The sequence below is a fragment of the Orbicella franksi genome, chromosome 2, assembly GCF_964199315.1.
Source record: "Orbicella franksi chromosome 2, jaOrbFran1.1, whole genome shotgun sequence".
NCBI classification, from domain to species: domain Eukaryota; kingdom Metazoa; phylum Cnidaria; class Anthozoa; order Scleractinia; family Merulinidae; genus Orbicella; species Orbicella franksi.
In genome coordinates this window covers 13,510,826-13,538,328 of record NC_138146.1, presented here as the reverse complement: position 1 = coordinate 13,538,328, position 27,503 = coordinate 13,510,826, and the positions used below count along the sequence as shown (strand labels likewise).

At 38.3% G+C, this 27,503-nt stretch overlaps 4 protein-coding genes across 6 annotated transcripts in view; 2 read left to right on the top strand and 2 right to left on the bottom strand.

Annotated features, from left to right (window-relative positions):
* Positions 1 to 325: 325 nt before the first annotated feature.
* On the top strand, positions 326 to 4,188 carry LOC145478067 (fructose-1-phosphate phosphatase YqaB-like). The gene is made up of 3 exons (XM_081455970.1): positions 326 to 950; positions 2,628 to 2,775; positions 3,166 to 4,188. The coding sequence occupies exons 1-3, from the start codon at positions 572 to 574 to the stop codon at positions 3,323 to 3,325; spliced, it is 687 nt and encodes a 228-aa protein (XP_081312096.1). The 5' UTR covers positions 326 to 571; the 3' UTR covers positions 3,326 to 4,188.
* A 2,951-nt stretch (positions 4,189 to 7,139) lies between these two features.
* On the top strand, positions 7,140 to 10,898 carry LOC145478066 (fructose-1-phosphate phosphatase YqaB-like). Its single transcript, XM_081455969.1, has 3 exons — positions 7,140 to 7,925; positions 8,444 to 8,591; positions 9,102 to 10,898. The coding sequence occupies exons 1-3, from the start codon at positions 7,562 to 7,564 to the stop codon at positions 9,205 to 9,207; spliced, it is 618 nt and encodes a 205-aa protein (XP_081312095.1). The 5' UTR covers positions 7,140 to 7,561; the 3' UTR covers positions 9,208 to 10,898.
* Positions 10,899 to 10,957: 59 nt separating this feature from the next.
* LOC145478065 (DDRGK domain-containing protein 1-like) lies at positions 10,958 to 24,383 on the bottom strand. The gene is made up of 8 exons (XM_081455968.1): positions 24,212 to 24,383; positions 22,102 to 22,233; positions 16,114 to 16,229; positions 14,102 to 14,203; positions 13,791 to 13,907; positions 13,303 to 13,341; positions 12,862 to 12,967; positions 10,958 to 12,126 (listed from the first exon to the last, which is right to left on the bottom strand). Exons 1-8 carry the CDS (start codon positions 24,321 to 24,323, stop codon positions 11,939 to 11,941), a joined length of 912 nt encoding a protein of 303 aa, XP_081312094.1. The 5' UTR covers positions 24,324 to 24,383; the 3' UTR covers positions 10,958 to 11,938.
* Positions 24,384 to 24,464: 81 nt separating this feature from the next.
* Positions 24,465 to 27,503, bottom strand: part of LOC145478064 (uncharacterized) — a 39,984-nt gene continuing 36,945 nt past the window's right edge. For all 3 annotated transcript variants that reach the window (XM_081455964.1, XM_081455966.1, XM_081455967.1), the window contains exon 26: positions 24,465 to 27,432. In XM_081455964.1, coding sequence (XP_081312090.1) covers positions 27,325 to 27,432 — 108 coding nt within the window. In that variant the 3' untranslated portion in view covers positions 24,465 to 27,324. The remainder of the gene's footprint in view (positions 27,433 to 27,503) is intronic.

Here is a 27,503-nt window from a genome sequence, read left to right as displayed (position 1 = left end):
AGATCAATGCCGGTATTGAACAATCTGCGGTATTGTTATTCGCATGTTGAAACACAGCGCTACTCTTGATGTGTAAATAAAGTGGCCGTATCAAGTTTGTTTACTTTGAGAAAGAAGAAAATTACACCTCGTTAGACTGAAGCTTTTTATTTTTGCACAGGATAATTTAGACCTCAGTAAAAGAGCGATGATAAATTTTGAAGGCTGGTTGAGAAACATAGCAACCATCAGGTCTTCAGGGACAATTTTGCAATAACTATAAAAAGTAGCGAACGCGGATTGGAGGAATCGAGTGACGTCATGATTTATGTGCATGTATATTATATTCCATGTGTCACAAAGGGAAAACTACTTTGAAACCGTGCTTTTCCTAAGACAGTTGAGGGGAAACCTCTGAAAGGTTTTGGGCAACTTTGCATCGATCTCGCCCATCTAGAGCCCTCACCTGGGGCTGAGATAAATACTCTAGGTCGATACTGTCGAAAGGAAAGGTTATAAGGGGTGGGTTGGGCACTACAACCAGTTGACATCACCATTACTGATATTCCACTCTAACTAAAATCTCGAGAGAATGATCCCCGATTCACGAGTGATACCAGTAGAAGTTAAAGCCTTGGTCTTCGACTGTGATGGGACCCTTGTTGATACTATGCCAATCCACTGGAAAGCCTGGTGTAAAATCTGCAAAGAAACCGGACTTGTATTCCACAAGACCGACTTCTACACACTGGCAGGCGTTCCGGGCAAGAAGATAATCAACGTACTGGCGAAGCAGCAAGGAATCAAACTCGATCCCTATGCAATTTACGACAGGAAAAGAAAATACTTCCTGGAAGGATTAACATCTGTCTCAGCGATCCAGTGTGTCGTACGTATAGCTGAGGAGGCTCATAGACTGGGTATTCCGATTGCTGTGGCTTCAGGCAGTTCGCGCTCTCAAGTACAGAAAGGTAAACTAAGCTTGTATTGATCGCACGTTCATTTTACTAGCTGCTCGAAGTTGAAACGAGAACTTTTGAATGAGTTCAATGATCTTTGTGTTTATAGTCCCGCTCTGATATAACCGAGAGTGTTTTATATAGGATCTCGTAGTTTTCGTTCCACGAGATTTGTTATTACCTCGCTTTATTCGGGTGGTTTGTTTGTCAACCTATGGCCGACGCCCACAGACATACCCTCACTAGAATTGTTTTGAATCTAGAATGAGGTCCTAAGCACAGGCGAAAACGTAGTAATTATTGCTTTGATTTTAGTAATCTAAGATTTTGGCAAGAAGCAACAACTACTTTGCAACGAAAGATGACTCGCCAATTTAGCTCTTGTTATTTTCCGTTCAGGGCAAAGTCCACACGGATAACAAAAGATTCGTGAGGATTCGTTTATTTAGCAAATATCTCGAACATCTTCCTGAATATAATGAAAAAATTGAGGCAGACATTTCATTTATTGGATCAGGGTTAAATTGAGCGTGTTTTTCATCGTTTTTGATCACTGTACCATCTTATATTTTTCGCATTTTAGAAAATATTCATGACAATAGAGGTAGGATATGTTTTGGAGGAGTGTCGGGGGTGTGTGCAGGTCCGGCGTTCATGATTGGTCAGTTGCCCCAGGTGGTAACTAACGTGGTAAACATTCGCTCGATGAAGCACGTACGAAATTCAAAGAGAGAAAATTCCAAAATTTTTGTCTTGAAACTGAAAAAATAGGACCAATGACTTCAGATTTGTTTGTGTCTCAGGATTCAATGGTAGATTAGAAAGAAAACTGCACGACACCGCGATTTCTTTGAATGTATCGGACGTAAATGTACGTTTCATTTTCCCATTTTTCAGAACGAACTAATTACTTTGGAATATGAATTGTTCGTTCACCGTTGTATTAATGATGCATAGTAAAACTAAAGAGACCATTTTGGTCGTAAAATGACTTCAATTTGCTGTGTATTCCCCTTTAATGTCTTATTCATAACTTTTAACAGATGAAAACGATAACTTAAAGGTTAGAGTCCACGTCACACGACTTCATTAAACTTCTACAGCCATAAACTGATTTGTCTTCCTTCAGGCATGCGATAATTTTTGCAAGAAAACCATTCTGATTATTTACGTTATTATAAGGAATAGTTCGTCTAAGTCACTTGGGGTTGTATTTGAGTTCTTCAAAGAGCAAAACGGAGATACTTGAATCAGTAAATTATCCCAAATAAATAAATAAATAAATAAATAAATAAATAAATAAATAAATAAATAAATAAATAAATACAGCTCGTTAATCTAAACTTTTTGAAATGCATCAGTGGGTACGATCGAAATTATGCTAAAATGAAAAAAATGAAACAAGTGTTGATGAGACTTGGAAAGCCTTATATTCTTGGCCAAGTTGTAAGAGTGCATAAAATTTTCTCTTGTCCCATCAAAGACTCGTAAGGGCCAGTATCCTCAACCACAACTGTTACGATCAAGAAATATAATCAATCATTTTCAACGTTGCTTCCTTCAAATGACGACAATTGTCATACTTGACTGCACTCTCATTTGTCTCAGTCGTAATATTTGTTACCACATTACGTTTGTATTGATTAAGTTTGAACGTCACAAAAGTTTGTGTTTGTTTGTTGATTCCAGCCCTTAGACTGGCAGGGATTGAGGACTTGTTTGATGTAGTGCTGGGCAATGAAGATTATAAAGAACATAAGCCAAAACCAGATGCGTTCATTACAGCAGCAAGCCGACTTGGAGTCAACCCTGGGGACTGTTGGGGTTTTGAAGACACGTAAGTTTATAAAGCTGAGTACCTTTTAATTACTAAAATGCATTACTTTGTTTGTGTTCAACCCATCTGAATGTTTAGTAATAAGCTACCTAAAAGCTTTGATTATTATTTCAGGGGAGTGTTATTGTAACATTCCAGCCAAGATTAATAAATGCCCAGGTAGAAAAAAATAATTTGAAGAAAATGTTGAGGTCTGTTGACCTCTCCAAAAATATTGGTAATGTACTGTAAGGACATAAGGATTAAATTATGTGGCCTTTTTACCAGAGCAAATATTAGCTAGTCCCTCAAACTACTATGCTACTCCACAATAGTAATTAAGTGACGTAGAAAGTCACACTGTAATGAAAAAGCCATTTAATAATTTGCATTTTTAATTCCTATTTGTAGGGATATTGGCCTTGAGGCAATCAGACAAGCAGGTTTTTACAGAGTCACAGATGTGCGGCAAATGGAGGGATACCCTATGAGAACAGATGAGAATGGACTAGAGATAACCAACCACAAAACAGAATTCCATAGTTTAAGATATAGAGCCTTTACCATGTAGAAATAACTATGTTCTTCCCTCTATAACAATATATATACTTGTTGTAGTCAGTTACAACCCTAATGTGCATATGATGGCAAAAGGATGGTTATTGTTTTATACACAAGTCTGAGTCTTTTATTTTTTTAAAATTAGAAGAAAACAACTTCGTGATTAAGTTAGAGGAAAACTGGATTTGACTGTCAAGGAGCTTTGGATTATATCCTAGTTTAATTTAATATGCATCATTTTGTTTGTTTAGGAGCAGTGTCCAGGGAAGTGGTTCACCTTTACAAAAATGTATGAAAAAAATATTTAATTTATTGGACTTATTTTTCAATTTTAAAAATGCCAGTGGATTTTTTTTTGAGAGTCTTTGGCTGTAATAAAAGATTTTTCTCTTGAGAATTTAAGGCCTGTCTTGGACATTTTATGTTCTCGAAATGATGAAAGTCGCCACATTAGGGTTGTACTGGAAACTATTTTAGTCCAGTGATTTTGTATCCATTCATTGTACAGTTTTCTACAAAGGGATCAGGAAAACCCACAGTTGCTTATTATTTCTCACCATTCTAAAGGAAAAGAAATCAATATTTGCTCAGAACACAGCCTATGTTTGAGATTCAAATTGATGGTCGTAACACCATGTACTCAGGCACTCAGCTTTTTTTCACCATGCATCCTGCTTACACTGCTTTGCTTATTTAATTTCTTCACACAGCAGTGTAGTTTGGTGAATGCTTTTTACAGATTTATAGGATATGAATGATTACAACTTATAACTTGTATCTAGAAAATAATATCTAATACTATTAGATTACTATTGTAACAATATGAATATTAACCAATCTGGATAGGCCATGTTGGAATGGCTGAAAGGAAAATAGTTAATTTGTTGTAAAAAAAATATTTTCAATAATATTGCCCAAATTTTATTGGGAATTATAAAACTTGAGCAGTGATTTTCACACAGGAAGATCTGAAGCAAGTTAAGGAAAGTATCAAGGGAAAAAATAATACAGAGAACAAGAGAGGACAAATCTTGGTTTTGCTGATGTACTCTGAATAGTTTGATAAAAACTCTTAATAATAAGGAAAGCAATTAAGTCCACTTCAAAAAGACAAACGTAACAAAGGGCATTAAATTAAAATGGAAAGATACTGTATATTTACAAGGCAGCTCACACAGGGTCTAATGTATTATAGGCAACAGGGTACGCGGATTTGTTATATTTAACAACATAAAGGATGAAAAAGATGTATCCTTACTTGGCAAACTGGGTCTTAATACTTTTCTTGATCACAAACAGTGGTCCTTGACATCATGTGAATCATTAGCTACAGACTGAGGATATATATCAGGAAGTGCCGCATTGTAAGACTTTAAAGATAAAAACAAAAAGGAAATACAATAAACGGACATTGACACAAATATTTTTTTTAGTTGGTGCTGTCTCCTGCAAGGGAAGATTATTCCGTGAAAAGGGGGTTTTGTGGGTTTTTATGTACAGCCTGGTTCACACTAGCGAAATAACGACATAATGACATCCACATAACGACATAAGGAAAAGATCAGTTTTATCTTTATCAATTATGTCATTATGTTCATAAGCTGTTATGTTGCTCATATGTCATTATGTCCACATGTTCACATTACAAACATAACGTCCTTTTTACATCGAGATAACGTTGTCGTTATGTCCCTAGTGTGAATCAGGCTTAAGGGTTAATAGGGTTAAAACATAAAAATAACCCTAGTGTATCGAGAGTTGGCTCCCAGGAAATTGAGAATAATAAGGTATTTCCTGGTCCCCCAATGAAAGTAGCGCTTCCATGTATTTTGTTTCCACATTTGTTTTACAAATTTTATAGCTGGGCCTCCTTCACAGCTGGCTCTTAGATCATTGCATGGCACTTGTTCCCAATAAGGGTTGCATGACGACCTTAATCACAGCTGCCAAGAAGACCCTTGTAAAGATTTGCTTTAGCACTGTCCCTCCATCTCACTACAATTCAGCCAGATATCTCGCTCTCCACAAAGCAGTGGTGTGGACTGCCTGATGTAGGCTATCCTTCCAAACAATGCCCCCTTTCTTACAAGTGGGGCCTTTTAATTATATGCACCCCTAATGGAATACCGCAGCACCCCTTCACACACCCACCAATACAATTGCAAAAGTGACATTCAGTAGACAGTCAACAGAATAGACTATTTAGCATAGTGCATTTTGTAGCCTTGAGTCCATATCTAGGGGGCCGCTGTAATTGGCTAAGCTGTAGTGGCTCCCCTGGCCATTTTGTTTTGTTTTGCTGTCTGTTTTTTTTTTTTTTTTCTTTCTTTATGTGTAATAGTAGGCCGAAGCTTAATAAATAAATAAATAAATAAATAAATAAATAAATAAAATAAACTTTATATGGAATAAACAACATACTGGCATTAGAAATATATGCAAGTTACCCTTATTTATTTATATTTATTTATTACAATTTCAGACTACTACAAATATAAAAATAAGCCATATGAATGATCTGTAAAGGAGTGAAAAGCTCTCAGATTGGATTCACAGCGACTATCCAATGGCATGGTGTCCAATTGGTGTGGTTCCTGAGTTTCATGGTTCTTTAACTCTAAAAAGCGCCCCTCTCTAATAATAAGCGCCCTCGTTGTGCTACAAAAAGTAAATTAGCATCCTGGGGATTCAGAATCATTCCGGTATTCTTGATTAGGTTCTGGCATAAAACTGGAAATGAAACTACAGATCGCGTATGGTCGACTGCTTGAAGCATGGTGCACGTAGATTTTTCCACCTTCCACGTATTAAAAACACGTATAAAAGAATACAGAAATGCGATGTCCCATTGTTTTCATGGTTTTGACGGATTGACATGGCTGCAATTAGCATGACAAAATGCAGGCTAAAATGTTTTCAGACATTGTCTAAAAACAGTCTTTTCGAAACATTTTAAAATTTAAAGTAGTCAAGCGTGTGGGCAGAGTTCCATTTCTAGCTTATCTTTAGCTAGAAAAGAGTTTTCCATCGAAAAACGTGGTAGAATGCACCAAATCCTAGCTAATCCTGCATGTTTTATATGCCGAGCATCTCGCTACTAAACTCGGCGTCCGACGGCGACGGGGACCTTCCCTTCCGTCACTATGACAATGTGATTCAGTTGTGATTTATTTTAGGAAACATGTCATGTTTCACGAAAATTTAAAATTGGCAGAAAATCGGGGCTGGACTGCGGGTTAGAGGATGCCAGACTATTAGACTCGTGTTTACACCTACTGTATGTCTAACCATGGATCATTTCTACGATTCATTGAGAACGCAGAAGTGCATATGTTTTTATACATGTACTACAAATTCATATAACCCCACTAGGCTAAAGGCTTTTTAGTGCGCCAAATAATGTGCACATGGGGTCCACAGGCAAGTTCTGCACCTAAAATACACTACAACCTCCTCTGCCTCTAATGGGGGTTATTTTCGATAAGGCTTAGTACTAGAGTTTTAAGAGATATCTTGATCTTGATAATATTTACCCCTCCATCAGAAGACTGAAAGAAAAACACATTCCAAAAAAATTCACAGGAAGCCAGTCCCGTAAAAAAATGCAAACAAAGGAAAAGCAAAACCAAAAGAAAGACGACAACGCCAACACCACCAAGAAAAGCAACAACAACAATAACAACAACAACAATAACAACAACAACAAAACAAAGGAGGTTGCAGTTTTTTGTTGTTGTAGTCCAACAGTCCAAAGTCCAGTCCACAAGTCCACAGTCCATTCCAGAACGTAGAACACCGTGACAACAAACACGAGTTTTCATTCATTCACGAAACATCTCGATCGTGGGGTGTAATATCTCTATCGATCACAATTTTGTTGCGGCAATTTCCTATCAAGACATGACAAAAGGCATTGTTAAAATTTGTATATGGTTCAAGACCTTCTCAAGGAGCTATTACTTCGCGACTGCTTTCCTACTTCATGATCAGTGACAACGAAGAACTCAAGGACTCAACTTTCTGAGAATCAAAAGGGCAAAGTATCATCGATTATGAAGCCTACGTAATTTGCGGGACTTTTTACCTCTTACGGACTGAGTTCGGGGTCACTGATTTCAAATATTTACTTCCCGCAATTTGGCTGGGGTAAAGAATTCGTGTCTTAGCGAGCAATCGCTTGTGGAGGTTCTACAAAATATTTTTGGCGGGAAGAAGTTTTGTCCGCTTATAAACAAACATTTACAACATGCGTTTACCTCTTGGGTTAAAAGGTTTGATATTTGATTGTGATGGGACATTATTGGATACTATGCCACTACATTGGAGTGCTTGGTGTGCCATCTGTAATGAGACTGGCTTGAAATTCGACAAGGAAAGTTTCTTCGCGCTAGCTGGAGTGCCTGGCAGGGAAATCATTCGTGAGCTAGCTAACAAACAAGGCATCACTCTAGACCCGATTGAAGTCTACGCTCGAAAGAGGGCTTTCTTTCTAAAAGGACTGCGATCTGTTCAAGTTATACCTTGCGTAATTCGATTTGCATTAGACGCCCGCCGCCTTGGTATGCCCATAGCAGTTGCCTCAGGAAGTTCTCGAAGTCAAGTCGAGCAAGGTGAAATTATAAAAGTTTATCCAACTTTTTTTTGTCTCAATAACTTTGACTTCTTTTTGAGCTTAAGATTGTGTAGCTTGGTTTTAAAAGATTCCCCACAAAACTTAGTTTGTTCTCGTTTTTGTTTTAGAATCGCTTGATGAAGCGCGGGTCAAAGTCCACCACGGCTTGCTCTGACTATTTTTGACGTGATAAAAGACAGGAAGCAGGGATAAGCTCTGGGAAGTTAATCCTTTCTTACTGTCTTTTACGCCTTGTAATTAATTCCACGTTTAACCAAATCGCGAACGGTTTCAAAGATATTTCGAGACATTTACTATTAATTCTAAAACACTGTTATGAAAGGGGGGTTTGAAGGGGGAAGGTGTGACAGAGTTTCCCCTCATTCATGTCTTAAGATCAGCTACACGAGAGGCGGCAAATACCCGCAGCGAATTTTGTTAGACTACAAAGTAAAGGGACCCAAGGTTTTGCTCCTGAAATAATCCGTGCATTCATTTACACATTTAACTCCACAGCATTAACAGAGGCTGGTATTCGTGACTTGTTTGACGTAGTTGTTGGAAATGAAGATTATCAAAATGCCAAACCCCATCCAGATGCGTTTTTGACAGCTGCCAAACTATTGGGTGTGGAACCGCAGGACTGCTGGGCATTTGAAGACTCGTGAGTTTTTTAAAAGATAAAATTGCTTTGTTTTTTTGTTTTTTTTGTTTTTTTTTTTGCAACATTTTATTATTACATATAGTTAGTGGGAAATGAATTAACTAAGAAGCTGTCATCGCAAACTCACCCCTTATGGGTGTATTTTAATTTGCAGCTGTTAGAGTGTCTCATAGTTATTTGTGAACCCAGCAACATTTCTTATTTAGGATAATTCTAATTCTGTCCTTAGTGCATGCTAAGAGGGGATGAGCCGCAAATTACAGTGAAACTTATTTGCAGTTCCCAAATAATTAGAGAAGAGGAAATATTCACATGGAATGTCCCTGGAATATGTAGCAGGTTTAAGGACAACCTAAGGGGCATTCACTTGTAATATTCATGCATCCCCAGGGAAATCATCCTATGTTAAATCATTTTCGGTCATACATGCATTATTCACAGAATCTTGTAGTTAAGTCACAGCCACAAAATAAACACTTTTTAATCATAGTATACAACTTTATTTTGTAGCGACATTGGTATAGAAGCAATCAAAAGAGGTGGTTTTGCCAAATTTGTGGATGTAAGGCATTTAGAAGGCTATCCCGATGTTGGTAGACTTGAAAGTAAGGGGTGAAACCAGTGAGCATTCCTGAAGCAAGGATCATTTGCACAAGAGTCTGGAAGCCAAGATCATGTGCACGTTAAGAGACATATCAAGATGCAAAATGGAGTCTCTTGTTGCCCTGCTACAATATCATACTAAATAGGGTAAATTTGCCTGCAGGACAAACATTCAAGTTCTCCTTACTATGTGCTAGTGATCTTCTATAAGTTGCCTTGAGACAATTTGTTTTTCCCAGTTCGTTCATTCTCATGGACCTATTTGACAAGAAAAGGTAGAGAGAAGATGGGAGTTGATTGCTGGTTTAGCAGCATTAAACAGCGTTCCCCCCCCCCCCCCCACTAATTGTCCAGCATATCTTATTTCAATGTAAACAATGCCAAAACATCAAAATGTGAAATTCATGCTCCACAATAATTTCAGCTTTCCATTTCTTAATTTTAGCACAGTCACTGCATAATAGGGACATTTTTTTGGGAAAATACCAAGGAATTCTTGTTTTATAAAATTTTTATCCGTGAAAGTCATGGTAAATGCCAGATTTTATAAATTTATAAGAGCAGATCAAATCCTTCATCATTTTTCAATTTTCACTATTAAAAAATTAAGTTTAATATATTATTATGCATTGCAAGAACTTTTAAATAGCCTAAGGGAAATTATTTATTTGTTCCAAATATTGAATTATGGCATGTTAAGTAACAAGTTAGATAAATTTCTTGTTTTACTTAGGCTTCAGATAGTCTTAAACAATGCTCTTCAGTAGTTTATTCATGTTACATTTTTATCTGTTTTGTTACTGTTATTTATTTTAATTATTATTTAATCACTTCTCAATTACAACTTTTTAACTGGTGTTTTGCTGATACATGCATATCATGCTAGGTAACAAATCTAATTCAGTCTGTTCAGTAATATATTTTGTTAGCTTACATAGACAAATAGGAAAGGGGGTTGGTTACTTATAAGAGCTATTGTTTTACTAGTAAGATAAAGTACACTATGACTTGGCAAACTTTGCAGTGAATTACATTTTTAATCATATTTATAACAAAATTCTCAATTGTGATTGGTTCTCCAAGTGCCTATTTGTCAGATAATTGGTACATGATCACATGGGTGTCTAATTACAAGTATCCAATTTGAACTTTTTGTAATTGGATACCCACATGATTCACACATCAATTATGTGCACTTTAATGGCTTTCTTCTCAATGTTTCCTACTTATGAAAAGCTCAACAAACTTTTTTGCTTAAAATGAGTTCTCAAAAGACATTTTTAATTCCAAAATTTGTTATAGATATGGTTAATTAGTAATGGGATCTCATGTTGTACAATTCAGGGAGTAATCATGCTCATAATTTCAAATGAGCCTCACACTTCACGCTTGCCTGATGTTGAAATTACTTGTGCGATTTATCCCTGAATTGTACTCCACTCGGGCCAATAATCATAATTACCAATTTAATTGTACATATCTCTCTTCATCTAGCAATCTGTCATATTTCAAAGAATTTGTAAATAATAACAGTAATAATTACATTTCATTCTTTCTTTGTTAGTTAGCAAACTGGTATCCAGACATGGTGACACAATAATATTGAAACATGGAATTTATAATTTCAACATAATATTTATTGAATAATATTGCCACTATCTGTTTTCAGAGGAGGAATGCAAAATAAAATGATTGATTATTTCAGCACTGTTTGATAATATCGTTTAAAATAAAATTGTTTTCCTTGTTTTCACATAAGACAAGAAGCAGTCGGCAATGACTTGTAATCAATATATAAAAAAAACTGAAATCTGCTTCTCTTCATCACAGCATAGTGTTGGTCAGTTATCTGACTGGTATGTACCAACTACTTATTGACCGAGAGTGAGGTCTTTATGGGAAAATCTCAAACCGAAACCTATTGCTCGGTCAATTCGGCAAGGCCAAGGTTTGATATTTTCTGGTAAAGACCGAACTTTCAAGGTTAATAAGTTGTTTATTATATGGCTTTTTGCTTTGGTTTTGCAGGCCCATAATCAGCCCGTGGGCATTGTGGGAGAATAATGCCCTACAATTGGCCAATCAGAGTGCGCATTATATCGGCTACAATACAAGCCATATACACCTGAAATAATGTAACATAATGTCCGCTTTGATGCTATTCTATCATACATTTGTCTGCCAATCATTTTAAAACTGCTCCTTACCACCATTTACAATTTCTGTAATTATACTGGGTAGCTCAGAGAGTAGGCAAGATGAATAAACGCCTATGCTGGGTTTGTTAACTGAATGAGCAAGATGGAGCTATCTTGCCAGCTGTATCCTGCACGACAGCAGTGTTCATAAACATGCTAAAAAAGGAACTTGGCTAATATCTAGTGCCATCTTGACCAAACAAGCTTGGTCAACAACCCATGTTTAATTCTGGTAACTGGAAAGCAATTGAATCTGCCTCTCAAGTTTACTTGACATTTCAAAAATATCAATTCAATTTTAGCACACTGGTTTTGCCCAGCAGTTTAGACAAAAGTGGAAGGCAAGTAAATTAAAAAATTTGGATTTGCTGTTTGATGATGAAAACTAATGACTGATAATTTATACTAGACAAAAGAGAGCTAAAGTGAAGGTTTGGAAGCGCCTTGTTTGCATCTGTTGGAGCCAGTCTTGATACCAGGTTTTTTTAAATAAATACTTCTGACTTATTTCAGTCTGCCATTGTTTGCCATAACATCTCAATAACCTTACGCAGACACTTGTGCAGTTGGTGAAGATTCTGTATGGGACTTATCTGTCTGCAGATTAATAAGTGTGTTACTGCTCTCGGCAAGTTCGCTGATTGTAACTCGTCCACGTTGTTTAATAAACTTGGCGACAGCTTGCAGTTCTTCAGGAGAGATGTAAATAAACTTTCCACGGTCATCTGTTACACCTGAAACATGGGAGTGGCAGTGAGTGCATACTAGCTGCCTATTTCTCAAAAACAAAACTAGAAAATATCTTATGTAAAACCTACTAAAAATAAACAAGCATGCAAGTCGTATAAACTACATGTACTGTATGCAAAAGACTGAGCATTGTCATGTTGGAACTGGGTAAGGAATAAACAGTAAAGTAAAACGAAAAACTACTCAAAAAATAATTAAAATTCGATAACTTTATTCAAGTGTCAAATGTATTTAGCACTGTTGCGCTAATTGGGGACACTAAATAAATAAGTTTACCAAATATTGCTTTATGGAACGTAAACTATTAAGAATCCCAAATGGTGGAAGGGTGACCAGTTGACTGTTTTCACAATACAGTTAAAGGAGTTGAACTCAGGACTACTGAGAACAAATCCAGATAATAGTAGGGTGGAGGATTCGAACCAGGAACCTCCAGATTTCAAATCCAGCACCCTAAACCACCTGGCTATGCCGCCTCCCAAGTGACTGAATTTTGCTTAATTACTTGTTGAGTTGCAAGCTGTATTTATCGGGACCAACCATGTGAACTGAAACCAGTCGTTTGTGTCCTAACAAAACTACAGCATTTTTCAAAAATTGTTTTGACTGTTGGTTATTTTACTTTCCAAGTGGGAACTTGGTAACTTCTTTAAATTCAACTAGTTCCTTTTTGCCTAATAGTGATTCCCTCCGAGTGCTTGATATAAAGAATATGTTACCTGTTATCCTTTCCATGTCCTGTAAAGACTGAAGTCTATCAATGGCATCTTGTGTACGCAGACCAAACTGACAAGCCAGCTCCTCCAGCAACACAACTTTGGTGTCCTGAAAACCAAACAATATGAGTTATTGCAGTTTGGAAAAACAAATTACAATTTGGAACAAACATGACAAATAAAGACAGAATGTTCATTTCAAACTAAATGTAAAGTATATCCACTATTCTTACCAGACAAATACAGATTTAGGAATTGAAATTAATTCAAACACTTGTAATCTTGGAAAAAGCATGCATATTTTTGAACATAATTTAACATTCAATAGTATTTGATTACCTGGAGACTATAAAGAGAACCTGGAACAATATTCATTGAAGATGATACAAGCCAAATGATCTCATAAATTTGTCATTTTACATTATTATTGTATTTATTTTTTACCTTTATATAGTTAACAAACTCCTCAAGAAGAGCCTCAGACTGAAAGAGACAAGAAGAAAATAATTATCAATGCATTTCAAGGAACTGAAGCTGCATGAAATTTGCACCTTTTAATGCCTTCAAATTTTTATAGCAGATTTAGTGTTTTTAACCCCAAGTTCTTAGACAGTTTGCATTTGACTTGTACTTAGAGGTGTCTCTCGTCTAAGTGATGTGGCATGCCCAGTTTAAACTAAGATATATGATACATGATAGCATTACCCTTGGCTGATAGGTGCCATCCAGCACTTGCTCATGCTCCCCTCCCTCTCCCACACATTAATTTTTACACAAACTGTATTGAAAACAAGACTAAATTTGCTCAGCCTCACTGACAAGACAGCAAAAATAACTTAGCTTTCATTTCATTACTGACAACCAGGACAAACAACATGTCATCTGACATGTTGACATGTTTCCCTGACAATTAGCATGGTACAGTCACTTACTTCCTCGGCAGTCTCACCAACACCTTCTTCTTCCACTGTAAATTGTTCTTTTAACAAAAGATATTCCTCATGTTCCTTTCGCTCTTGCTCTTCCTTCCTTTTGCGTTCTTGCTCTTCCTGGAAATAGTTAAAGAAACAAAATCTGTTATGTCAGTGTGAAACAAGTGTTCGAAAGGCTGCATCATTATCATTTTTGATTTCTGTATACGGCATGCTGGTGATAGTCCTTTGGAAACTAATATGATTTGAATGAGCATTCAAATAAAGGAGTACACTATATGTGAGGCATATAATAACGCAAATGTACAAACCAGTTTTTCTTGCTCGATCCGTCTTCTCTCTTCAAGCCTCTTTCTTTCTTCTTCTCTTAAGGCTTCACGTTGCTTTCGGTCTTCTCTTTCAGCCTCCATTTGCTTAAAAAAGAGGATAACAGTTACTAAAAATCTTTTTTTCAGTGAAGGTCTTGTTAAAGTGTCAGAGAGTTATAACTTTGAAATATACTACCTCTACTCATATTCTATTTTTTGTCAAAAATACTTTCTTTTTCACCAGTTTTCCACCAACCCTCCTTTCACTCTATTACTAAAAAGAGCCGTGAGTTGTACGCAGGACGTGTCCTTACAACAAATCTCTATTTTTGGCCAGACATACAGTCATTTATCACCAATTTGGTTGGACATTAAGGGCCCATTAACCGATCTTTTTGAGCCGTTGCTAAGGAAAATTTATTCTCATATAACCTCATCATTTTTAGTTAGTTCAGAGTTATTTCATGTGTTTTAACTTTTTCATGATCAGTAACACTAGTGATGACGTCATCAGGCCACGCCCATAGTCATGTGACTAATACTGAAAAAACGCAAAGGCTCCCAGGCAAATTACTTTATCGGGATTTTTTTCATTGATTTAATATTTTAATTTAAATCCTTATTACGCTATGCATAGATTTTGTTTCATTTTTAAAAGGTCAAATTTTGAGAGAATTTCAAAATATTAAAAAATTTGTAATTTTCTGAAAAAAGCAGGATTTTGAAAAAGGAACGCATAGCTATCTTTCCAACGTTGGCTTTAACTGAAATCTGTTGAAAAAGGCTGGATTTAATGAAAAACCGCGTTTCGTTTAGCATTTAAAGAAACCGGAAATGCGCCCAATATACATTGGAAAAAACCCTATCAGCACGTGCGCAATTTACACTACCAGCGCACCTCGGTAAGATCAAACAAAGCCACGAGGAGTTAGTTTTTCTCTTTCTGTTGCTCTTGTTTTTCTGTCTTTTTCTTATTTTGTCTTTGCTTGTACTTTTTTTACTTTGCACTTTGTGAAACACAAAGAAAAATATCTAAAATGTAAGCGAATTTGGAAGTTATTGAGTTGTTTTTATTTTCCGCGCTCAGGCTGACACAAGTAACTGGAGGTGAAATTTCACCTCCTTAGCAACGCGCATGAGCGCGTGCATAAATTGGTTAATGAGCCCTTAACCCATTGACTTCCGGAGCTTTTTGCCAAAAATGCATTTTTGAGACATTTTGAATGTTTTCAGCCTGGATATGAGCCAAATTAGCTGCAATATACTTGAAAAGGCATTTGCAACATGACAGCATGCCTTTCTTTACACTGGCATCTTGTTTTAAGACATTTTTCAAAAAAAAGATCTACATCTTTAGGCTTTTCTTTTTTTGCTTTTGCTTTTTCTCCTTCTCTTATCTTTTTGCTGTGCAATGATAGCTTGCTTCCAGTTGAAAAATTCCTATGAAAGCATCATTGAGATGGGCAATTCTTACCATGGAGAAGCCAAGTGTACCCAAAGAAAATTTTGCTCCAAGTTTTTCCCTCAAATTTCTGAGCATTTTCATGCATGGTTCAGGCTCCATTGAATTGATCACCCTGATCTGGTTATCATTGGAAAGGTCTTTTCCTCAGGACTGCAGAACTTGAGTATAGATAATGCCAATTTTGGTCAAAGGAGATGATGTCAGAGGTGGAACAAAGGCCAATGTTTGTCACAGCCAGTTACAGCCGGCACAGGCATCAATGGGTTATTTAATAATTGATATGTACCGGTAGTTTACATACAGAAATAATTTGATGACTCAATCCACGGGCAAACATGAAGAAATAAGTATCCTTAGCAATGCATTACAGGATGATTTTCAAAAGCAGATTGTTCTTTTCACATTGTTTAGCAATTGCATTAATCTAGCAAGGCTATTAAAGCAAAACAAACCAAAGAACCTGGCATGATTTGAAATTTTAATTAGTCACTGATAGACAATTTCACAAACTTGGTTTGACAATGTCCAGTCACTGACTGTTATTTCATACCTCTCTTAGAAGTTTCTTTTCCTCTTTCATTTCAAGTCGTCTCTGTTTCTTAGCTCCAATCTTTCCAACAGGCATTTGGTTGTCAAGCCCCATTGAATAACTATCACCACCGGCACCTGTAGTGACAATAAAGCACATTTAAAGGACAGTATAGTCAAAGGGTCAAAGGCTGGTAAAAGGTCCCGGTGAGAGCTACTGTTGCCACTAGGTAGCTCTCGTAAGTGCCGAGAAACGCCTACCGTCTCAAAAAGGCTCTGCCAGCAAGTCATATGTCACACCTCCACATTTGGTGACCCTGGTAATACGATGTAGCTGAGTGACAGTGGCGAAAGGCAAGTTTCCAGCGCCTTTAAATATCTGGTACCCGTGGCTAGGGGAAGGACACCCCGACAGAAAATCCCTGGTCCTCCAGGTTGGGGGTTGGGCATGGGGCCAATCACCCCATCCCGTAAAAGCAAGGTGATTACGGAAACCGGAAATTGATGTCAAGGCCACTCTTTTGAGTGTACCAATAACTACCAAGGAGCGAGATCAGCGGCCTGCTATCTTACGGGAGATGACTCCGTCATCCTGATGGACAGCAGTATGAGGAATGCAGGTGAAAGCCGAAAGGAAACTTGCATGCGGATAAGGGCGTTGACTCACCCTAAGAAGACAATGAGAGTGGGATGTTGGAACGTGCATACCATGTACAGCACCAGAAAGACTACTCAGGTTTGTAGAGAGATGGCAAAGTACAAGGTGGAGATCCTAGGGATCAGCGAGTGTCGATGGACAGGGTCTGGGCAGGTTGGGACACAAACAGGAGTGAATATAATATTTGCTGGCAGAAACGATAACCAACACCAAAGTGGTGTGGCCATTATGATGAGCAAGGAGGCATCTAGGGCTCTGGAGAGCTGGAACCCTGTGAGCGACAGAATAATAACAGCCAGATTCAAATCCAAGCACATAAAAACAATCATTATTCAAGTCTATGCACCGACCAATGATGCTGACACCAATGAAAAAGACAGGTTCTATGAACTACTGCAACAGGTGTATGACAGGACACCTTGACATGACATCATAGTAACTATGGGCGACTGGAATGCAAAGTTAGGGCACCAAATGGAGGGCGAAAACGGAGTGGTTGGTAAGCATGGTTTAGGAAGCGACAGATCTGATAATGGTGAAAGGTTCATAGAGTTCTGTGCGGCCAACAACATGGCCATTATAACGACCATGTTCCCCCACAAAGACATCCATAAGTACACCTGGACCTCTCCAGATGGAAGAACAAGGAATCAAATCGACCACATAGCTGTTAATGGAATATTTAAGAGATCGGTACAGGACGCCAGGGCTTTCAGGGGAGCCGACGTTGGAAGTGATCACAACCTGGTTGTTGGAAATATTCGATTGAAGCTAAGTGGGGTGGTTACAAAGCAAGGCGAAACAACTGCACGGAAATATGAGCTGAGCAAGCTAAAGGTGCCTGAGATTAAACAAAGGTTTGTCTTAGAGCTTAAGAACAGATTTAGCTGCTTGACAGAAACTGAGTCTGATGAAACAGGAAATGATGACACCCAGAATGCCAAAAGCGTCGAAGAGAAATGGTCGAACATCAAGAAGGCCTACTGCGAAACGGCAAAGTCAGTTCTTGGTCATAGACAAAGGAAGAGCAAGACTTGGATAAGTGCAACAAGTTGGAGAAAAATTGACGAAAGAAGGAAATTGAAGAAGAAGATGGAAGAGACAAGATCAGAAAGGATAAGAGAAAGAAGGAGAATAGAATACAGTGAGAAAAACAAGGAAGTAAAGAGAAGCTTGAGAGCAGACAAGAGGGAGTGGGCAAATGCGCTTGCCAGAGAAGCCGAGGAGGCTGCAAAGAAGCAACCTAAAAGAGGTGTATGAGGTAACGAAGATGTTATGCAACGACCGGCCACAAAGAATGAACATGGTGAAAGACCAGGATGGAAAGCTATTAACAACAGAAGGAGAGATCAGACATAGATGGCAAGAACATTTTGACAATGTCCTGAACCGGCCTGATCCAGTAGCCCCCGCAGTTGTTGACAATAGGCAGCAAAACGGAATAGATGTCAGCGACGAATGTATCACCTAACAGGAAATAAAGCAGGCTCTGAAGAACATGAAGAATGGCAAAGCAGCTGGAATGGATTCAATCACAACAGAGCTACTGAAGGCTGACATAGAGACAACTGCGTGCCTGCTAGAAGACCTATTCCGCACGGTGTGGGAGACAGAGGAAATCCCGGAGGACTGGAATTGTGGTCTGATTGTTAAGCTTCCCAAGAAGGGGAACCTTACTGACTGTGGCAACTGGCGTGGAATAACGTTGTTATCAGTACCAGCGAAAGTTATGGGAAGAGTAATTATTACTAGACTGCATGATGCAGTGGATGGGATGCTAGGGAAGAACAGGCAGGTTTCAGAACTGGGCGAAGCACGACTGAACACATCTTTGTGGTGCGAAATGTCATCGAACAATCGCTGGAATGGAATGCAAGTCTGTATACCTGTTTTGTAGATTACGAGAAAGCATTTGATAGTGTCCACCGTGAAACACTGAGGAGGATAATGCAGTCTTATGGAATACCATCAAAATTCATAAGAATTGTCAAATTGTTTTACAGTAACACCAAGTGTGCAGTGATCGATGGAGCAGGCAAATCGGATTGGTTTACCGTGAAATCAGGAGTAAAAAAAGGTTGTGTAATGTCAGGGTTTCTCTTCCTGCTGATAATAGATTGGATTATGTGTAGGACTACAGAGCAAGGTAATACAGGGATTCAATGGAAGATGATGAGACAGCTTGAAGACCTAGACTATGCCGATGACATTGCGCTCATTTCCAGCACATGGACGCAAGCACAAATGAAGTTAGAAAGACTGGGGAGCAACAGTGAAGGTACGGGTTTGAAGATAAACGTCAACAAAACAAAGATGCTCAGACTCAATGCTAGGAGACAAGATCCTATAAAGATAAATGGCACTGATGTAGAGGATACAGACAGCTTTGTCTATCTAGGGGCCACTGTTAACAACTTGGGTGGTGCCGAACAGGACATTCGGAGTAGGTTAGGTAAAGCTAGAAGTGTTTTTCATCGACTTTCAAAGGTGTGGAGAACAGGTGAATTCCGCCGAGAATCTAAGATGAGGATCTTCAAGTCAAACATCATTGCTGTCCTGTTGTATGGATGCGAGACTTGGAGAATGACAAAAGCAGATGAAAAAAGGCGTGACACCTTTCTTCACAAATGCCTAAGGAGAATCTTGAAAGTCCATTGGCCCATGTGTGTGCCCAATGATGAAATTCGGAGAATAGAGGGAATCGAAAAGATCAGTACACAAGTGCGATGCAGGCGATGGAAGTGGATAGGTCATGTTCTGCGTATGGCACCAAACTGAAACCCACACGTGGCATTATCCTGGGCACCAAGTGGAAAAAGAAGCAGAGGACGGCCAAGGGAAACATGGCAGAGAACTGTGGAGAAGGAATGCGCTGAGCTGGGACTTACATCGTGGGCCGCAGCAGCAGCTGTGGCCAAGAATAGGGACAGATGGCGAGCATTGATCTCCGGCCCTATCCCCCACTCGGGGGCAAAGAACTAAGCATAGTTTGAGTCAGACCAAGTGCTCCATACCGCCAGAGCTTATCCCAGTTTAAATTTGTTCTCAATATATTGTCTTGATGCCTCAAGGTAATTCATTAGCCCTTTCAATGAAAGGGAGCAGGGATGGCACAGCATTCAGAGCACTTGCCTCCCACCAGTGTGGTCCAGGTACAAATCCTGAACCCAAGGTTACATGTGGGTTGAATTTGTTGCTCATCCTTGCCTTCTTCTGAGGGTTTTTCTTTCAGTTCTCTGATTTTTCTCTCTCCACAAAACCAACACTTCTAAATTCCAATTCAATTTGGAAACAAAGGAATGTAAGGATTCTCTCCTTGGGATGCACCACTTCAAATTTCTATTTATTGATTGATTTTTTTATTAACAGTAACCATCTCTGTTTAATTTTCTTCCAAGTGGCCTGGTTCATACAGATTTCTGAGATTTCGTAGATTGAATTGTTCTTGTTGCTACTGGCTCATTACTTCAGGTTACCTTCCTTATTGCATTAATTTCCATAACCCAAATTTTCTCAATCTTAGGGCCTGTTTACATGGAAAGAGGATGATCCTAATGCTAGGATCATCCTAGGACTAGGATCATCCGAGTGCAGTATGTCTTCAGCTTTCAGTTTACATGTGAAGGGTTGTATTTGGCCCAAGTGCTAGGATCATCCTACCACTAGGATAATCCTATCTGAGAGGAAGGATGATCCTGGTGCTAGAATGATCCTACCTCCATGTAAATGGCCTCGGGAGGCCCAATTTGCCCACCCACCATTTTGAAACCGGAGATGGCCCTGGGGACGAGTTCTGAGAAACAACATGGCGGGATCTTCACACTTATCTACTAAAAGCTCAAAAGGCCATAATCTGTGAGCAGGTCCACATCTGATCTTCCTCCTCACTATTTGAAACCTGGAAATGGTGGCAGTGTGATTTGGTTGGAGAATAATAGCTCGCTGTTGCTGTGTTTGAAATATCAAGTTGTATTGTAATGAACATTATATCGAGGCTTCTCTAATTAAGTGAGTAATCTTAATTCTTCCTGATTCGCCAATTTGTTGCTTAGCAATGACGTCATTAGTTTTTACACGTGGACGTATATAGATAGTGTTAGCGGCATATTTCCGCCAGTAGTTCAAGTTTCAGTTATCGTGCACAGTATGTGTTTTCAAGTAAATTAAGTTTTAAGCTACCCTTGACTATTTAGAGTGCAAGTGGGAACTGATGTGTAAGTACAAACTATTTTCTATGCTTGCTTTTTAGTACAAGTATCAAGTTTTGACGTTTTTTTAACCTTAAGTACCTTTAGTCTCGGTTTTTTATACAACAGCCTATTGTACTAAGTCCAACACGTAACAGAGCCCCAGTTTTCAAAGTTTTTATTTCATCTTGTTTTTAGTGATAGATCTTTATAGTTTACACTCCCCCTAGCTTAGGTTTCTATTTAGCAGCTTCCTATAAGAATCTCTGGTAATTCAGTTAAACTCCTTTCCTTGCTAGTAAATTCCCACATCGCTTTCAGTGGCGCTCACGCAAGCACGTTTTTATCACATCGTGCAATTTTATTGCTTTCAAGATTTTAGAGTGTTATCATTTAATGTATTAGGACAGTTAGCCGTATGCATATCTGCTTGGGATCACTGATGATTTTAATTGTATCTTTACTGAGAAGTTTGACTGGAAGTATTGTCACACCGCAGTTATGATTGGAATGTTTGCTATTATTGTTTCATGACTCTTGTCATCTTGTAATCTTCTATTATCTAGTAATTAGTTTATTCGCTGCATTGTATTTCAGTTTACGTTCGATTACCATCAATTAAATCACTATCAATCACAGCTGATTTTCCGTGATCTCTGGCTTTATTCGATTAGTAAAGCATCTCCTACACACGCTAGTCTCATCACGACAAGTTGTCTAGCAAGTGACAATTCAGCCTTTCAACAGTCGCCATGAACCTGATGTTACATTTATATAATGGCAAATTGATGCTGAAAGGCAGTTATCAACGCCAGTAAAGAGAGAAGAACTCCCAAAACTACGCTTTTGTCATTGTCGCCCGCTATCTTGCTTTGCAACCACGCTGAACACAAATCTTGCATGTAAACCAAATGAAAAGTTGATCCCAGGAGCCGCGTTTTTGCAAGTAAACCAAATGAACCTTCTAGGATGATCCTAGCACTAGGATCATCCTCTTTCCACCTAAACAGGCCCTTAGTGATAACTCAAAATGAAAAAAAGTTTACCCTCTAAACTATTTCCCCAACTAGTTGAAGACACAAGTACAACTACGTACATCTGTATATACCACCAAATGTTATTCTCAAGTATTATGAGCTGAAGTGTAATAGATCAACTGTATCACCTTCATAATCATCCTCCTCATCGTCGTCATCATTCTGTGCTCTTCTCATTCTTGAAAGAGCATTTCTTTGACGTCTTCTTGCTCCACCAACCTCTCTGACATTGTCAGCCTGTTCTTGTTGGCTTGATGCACCTAAAAACAACCAAAAAGTTTTAATTTCCCCTCACTTTCCTCATGCTCTTGTCAATGGCAAAACTTTCCATTCAGAAAGCGCTTTTGACCAGTCAAAAGTATGTCACCTACCACATGTAGTTTAGCATTGCAATATAAGTTTACTTTCATCAGATTGGCACACTTTTTAACAAAACATTTCAGAGAAAGGAATACTTTAAAAAATATCAGGAGCCAGCATCCTTTTTGAAACAATAGAACTAACTGTGCAGTCCAGCCTCTGAATTAAAAATAGTAAGTTAATGTTTTTATGCTGCTATTAGAAGGATATTATATTTTATTACATAAAAACCAGTGAAATACCAGGATTTTTCCTTTTACTAAAAAATCATATCGTCATTGTGCGCAGTGAAGATACTATTTTTATCTTTCACACTGTGAAGATATCATAATCCTTTTTGATCACATTTTTCTTTTGTCCCTTTAACTACATTTAAATTTGTTGATGTATGATCGAAACATCTTCGGATCTTCTTCAGTTGTCTACAGCAATCTTTGGTAAATGTTTGGAAATGTTTGGAAGTTTTTGTCTGGCTTTTGAAACAATTTTGTAAAACTTCGGAAATCTTCTGAAAGGGGTCAGCAATCTTTGAAAAATCGTCAAAAACGTCATCGTTAGTATGTTTATATAATTGTGGATACAAATTTTATCTTCTCGTGTTCAACTCCATATCTCACTTGTTCGCTGTGCTCACTCGAGAGATACCAAGTTAAACACTTGAAGATAAAATTTGTATCCACATGCGGGCATGTAATATCCTCTATTTCACATCTAGTAACTGTCTTATACCATGAAATTTTCGTTGTACCACCTCCTTCCCCCCTAAAAAAACAATAATCCCTAAAATCTTAGACATTATAACCAGCATAAGGATTATCACATGGATTGAAGAATACAAGTTGAGTTTTTCAGGTTATGCACTAGTCAATTGAACCCCCACCCTTTGGCTCCTGGGGAAGGGTAGGGGATAATAGGGGCATTAAATCACTTTTGAACAACAATCTGTCCCCTCAGGGTGGTTCATTTGACTAATTTCGACTTTGGGTTCCTGGTTCCATTCCCACGTGGGGTGCACTGGCAATAGAGAAACTGGGTACTAGCTCTACGTATGGAGCTTCAAAGATGAGGGGAGGGCATGAGAAAGGTAAGAGTGGTTTGAACCACACATATCTTGCTTTCACATCATCATCCATTACAATTGATATTCAATCTGAGGCAAGTAATTTGCATTGAAATTCGAATGATATCTGGAAGGGTGAAGGGTTCATGTCATGACCTGTTCTCTTCTTTCAATTTCTACAGGTTTTATTCCAATACCAAGATAGCCACAAGGTTCTGGATCTCCGACAAAATGAGGATGTTGCTGTAAAAGTTAGAGAGTGTTTTAGTCTGTTAAAGCACAGATAATTTTCCAAAATATGACATACATATCTGAATGTGAAGTTAGTATTGTACTTATAAGCTGCATACATGTAAACTTGGAAGATGAACAGTTAAATGCATTTCTTTATTCTTGAAACTTTTGATAGTTTCAACTTTCTCGCTTCAGGGGTAAGGGCATTTGATCTGAACTCTGGCCTCAGGGGGTAGGGATATTGATGCCTTTTGACCAGGGTCAATGTCAAATCCCCAACCCTTCCCCGGGACCCAAGGGGTGGGGGTTTCAATCGACTGGTGCCTTAATTTATAAGCATCTAGCTAAATATAAAAGATCAATCATCATTATGAAATGTTATCAGACTACATCAAAAGGCTTAATTAACGTTAAATGTTGTAACTGTTATTCATCAGTTTATTCCGCTCCATTTCATGTAGATCAGAGGATAAACGTAACAGAGCTAAGCTCATTTTAATGATAGAGCTGACGTATCACTACTGTAAGGTTGAAAACTTATAACTTATCCGTAGAAATATTTAAAGAGACAATAATAAACTTACCCCTTTTCTTTTTCGTTTGATTTCTGTTCGCCACTAATGTGGCAATAAGTAGAACAACCCCCACAACTGCGGCTATAATGAGCCATATTGCGGCTGGGTGCATAGCCGCCATCTTGATTTCTCTTACTTTTCACTCTCATTCCCAGGGCTTTCCAAGATCTGCCTGTTCCTCTTAGCCGGAGGGGCCTCGGCTTGAGGAAATGGAGCTTACGATCAGGCTCCGCAGAGCGCGAACGAAGCGCCCTCCCCTTCAGTTTCTGGTTGGGGCGGAGCGCGAAAATCGGCGAGCGAAAACATAGGGGAGAAACGCGGCGCTGCGCTTCTACCCTGTTTCTTCGCTCGCCGATTTTCGCGCTGCCCCGCAACCATTTAGCTAGGCTAGAATTCCGCCGCTCTCTCGTGTCCGGTCTACGAACCTAAAATCTGACCAAAACGGCTAAAACCCATACTCTTTGTTGGCCCATATCTATTTAGCATATATAGGGAAGTGCCCCCCCCCCCCCGGGAGGGGTTGCCACATTATATAACGGACACTCAATGGTAATCGAGCCTAGTTAGAAATAGGGTATCGATTTTGGCCATTTTGTTCTCAAATAGGGTATCGTTTAAGGTTTTGGCACTGTAGTCTTGAATTGGGTATGTTTTTTTTTTTTTTAGAAGCTACTCCTTTCATCAGTAAGACCATCAATAAAAGCCCTTCATAATGCCTTCGTTTAACATCGGTCTGAACTAGGGAACTAGTTATGTGGCAGGTCTGAAACAGGTCATAAATAGGGTGGCAAAATCGCAGATTTTGGTCTTAAAAAGGATAAGAATTTTGGGAAGCAGCCGCACACCCCTATTTTTCTGGGAGTACCCCTCCCTCCAAAGCATGCGGTGGGGCGGGGGATGGCATCTTCCATTGAAAGTTCGCAAATTAGCTCGCAAAGCGGCGGCGGACTGAGGGCGGAGAGTGCTGGATTTCGTAAAGGGAATCTCAACACTGCGGTCGTCTCGAACACTGCTGGCGCGTAATATTTTATTAACGCTTTGTTGTTTTCGCAGATTTCGCCCAAAAGTCCTCAAAAATGATGCGTCGATATTAACTTATAAATATCAAACTATAACATCTTTATTGGTTTACCAAAATGAGACGTAAATATAGTTTTAAGGTTATCTACATTTTCTTTACTCTGTTAAAAATATTCTATATATCCTGCAAATATGTCTTAACGAACTCAGTGACTATGTAGCAGATTGGCTCAATTTATTTACGAGGAGACACGGAAATGTTATAGACATAATTATTGTTTTGATAAGAAAAACCTACGTTCCTTTACCTGATTGCTTCTTTCAAAATACATAAAGGCCTGAAGCAAAAACCTATTCGCATTTTCAAAAGAAATGATTTAAACCAAGCCTAAATTTTGAAATGAGAGAAAACGCATCAGTTGCCAACCTTGTACTGAGGTCCTCCCAGAGTTCACGGCTCAAGATGGCAACTAGTCTCTCCGCCATTTTGGATTTACCTCAAGAACACCTTAGGGTCGAGGTTCTCATTATACCAATACGTCTCATAACCCTATAATTCAGAAACGCAATTCCAAATGCAAACAAAAAAGGGACTTTTATCCTAGCTGACTTACAAAACGAAGCGGTTTGACCACTCCATTCACTTAGTTATTTTTCTGTTGAGACAACGCTTACTTCAGTTATGAGAGATCACAGATTAATCCAAGCGAGCAAAAAATATACACTACGATATACAATTAAGTACTAACAAAGAAACAGCGATTTTCAATACAAACAACTTCTTAAAATTACTGGAAAAAGAAAACATACGCAACTAAAAATTCATCTTCTGCTCAACAATTGGAGTTTCGTCATGTTGATCTCATGCGCGTTGGAGTGTACGTTGCGGTAAACGAGTAATTTTCAACTAGCCCATTAAACAAAAACTTTCTCATGATACTACCATTTGTGAAACACCTTACCTTAGCGTTTCAACAAACGTCTCGAAAAGGAACCGATACCCAGGAGCGTCCATTTTCTCTTTTCTCTTCATTTTTTTTTAAGTAACGCTACAAAATTGCACTACAATTGTACTACGTCGTCTATTCTAGAATGCTCTGCTTTGCAACGGTGCAAATCAGAACATGACATAAAGTGTAGCCTTTCATAAGCGCGGGAAATGCAGCGGAAGTCAATTCACGGTTGGATATGATTGGACGGTAAGATAACCTGTTCACTACGATCGGTTAAGCAACTCTCTACGACTTTCCTGAGTCAATTCAGTACCAAGAGCTCGAGATCTGCTCAATTAACTATTGGCTAGACATACATTGCTTTAAATTTGCTTTCTCAAACCGTAAGTACAAATGAACGCTCCCAAACAATGAGATCCATCCCTGACTAATTATTTTTAATCACATTTTTAAACTAAAAAAAACAAAACATATATATGCCTAAAAAATACGCCATCAATTTCAATTGGTACAAAATCACAACATTAATCTTAAGGATCTTAGTTTGTGATTCGTTTTCTAATTCTTCACATTCTTGTGAATTAGAGTGATCACCGTCACTTTATGATATTCTCTACTTCAATGGATACAAACTTGGTTTTGCAGTGCTTGAAACGTTAATCAAAAAACAATGTCACTATCAGATCCTTTAGAAAAGAGAACTCGGACTCAAATATGGATTTGGTTCTTAGAAAACACATGAAGTATGTTTGGTTTACTCGTTAGAGATCTTTTTTTTTTTTTTTTTTAAATTTAACATAGGGACCGTTTTTCAGTTGAAACATAATTATGACAGGCATGAATGAATCTGATGAGAGAAAAAGACCATAAGTTTTTTTTCTCGATTCGTTAATGTTCTTAAACCAATAAACGTCCTTAACGATAGCCCCCACATGTTCCAACGCGATAAATTACCAAGCACTTTGTGCAATTAATATATTTACACTAGTAACATTAAGTTAAACTGAAACCTGACGTTTCCTCGACATCTCTCCGGCTTCAGTCGGGAATACAGCCTAACAGAAACATTTCCAGGTTGTCTCTGCAAGGCAGATGGTACCTAGTAGTGGAATTCTAATAACATTGGATCTTCTGGAATCCGTCGGTTGATCATAACCTCACCGGGCATGCGGCAGTAAGACATGTAGAGCCTCCTGACTTCAGATCAACAGGGTGTTGGCTGTAGTAGTCAACCAATTCAATTATAGTACTGAATTGCTGAAGGGATAAAAGTAAAACAGTCAATCAGTGAGTCAGTCAATTTGACAGTCAGTCACTTTGACAGTAAG

Coding starts and splice junctions, on each gene's coding strand:
- LOC145478067 (XM_081455970.1), top strand. CDS start 572: ATGATCCCCGATTCACGAGTGATACCAGTAGAAGTTAAAGCCTTGGTC. Junction 951..2,627: donor GCGCTCTCAAGTACAGAAAG/GTAAACTAAGCT, acceptor TGTTGATTCCAG/CCCTTAGACTGGCAGGGATT. Junction 2,776..3,165: donor TGTTGGGGTTTTGAAGACAC/GTAAGTTTATAA, acceptor TCCTATTTGTAG/GGATATTGGCCTTGAGGCAA.
- LOC145478066 (XM_081455969.1), top strand. CDS start 7,562: ATGCGTTTACCTCTTGGGTTAAAAGGTTTGATATTTGATTGTGATGGG. Junction 7,926..8,443: donor TCGAAGTCAAGTCGAGCAAG/GTGAAATTATAA, acceptor TTAACTCCACAG/CATTAACAGAGGCTGGTATT. Junction 8,592..9,101: donor TGCTGGGCATTTGAAGACTC/GTGAGTTTTTTA, acceptor TTTATTTTGTAG/CGACATTGGTATAGAAGCAA.
- LOC145478065 (XM_081455968.1), bottom strand. CDS start 24,323: ATGGCGGCTATGCACCCAGCCGCAATATGGCTCATTATAGCCGCAGTT. Junction 22,234..24,211: donor TCAAACGAAAAAGAAAAGGG/GTAAGTTTATTA, acceptor GGTTGTTTTTAG/GTGCATCAAGCCAACAAGAA. Junction 13,342..13,790: donor TTGGTGAGACTGCCGAGGAA/GTAAGTGACTGT, acceptor TGTCTCTTTCAG/TCTGAGGCTCTTCTTGAGGA.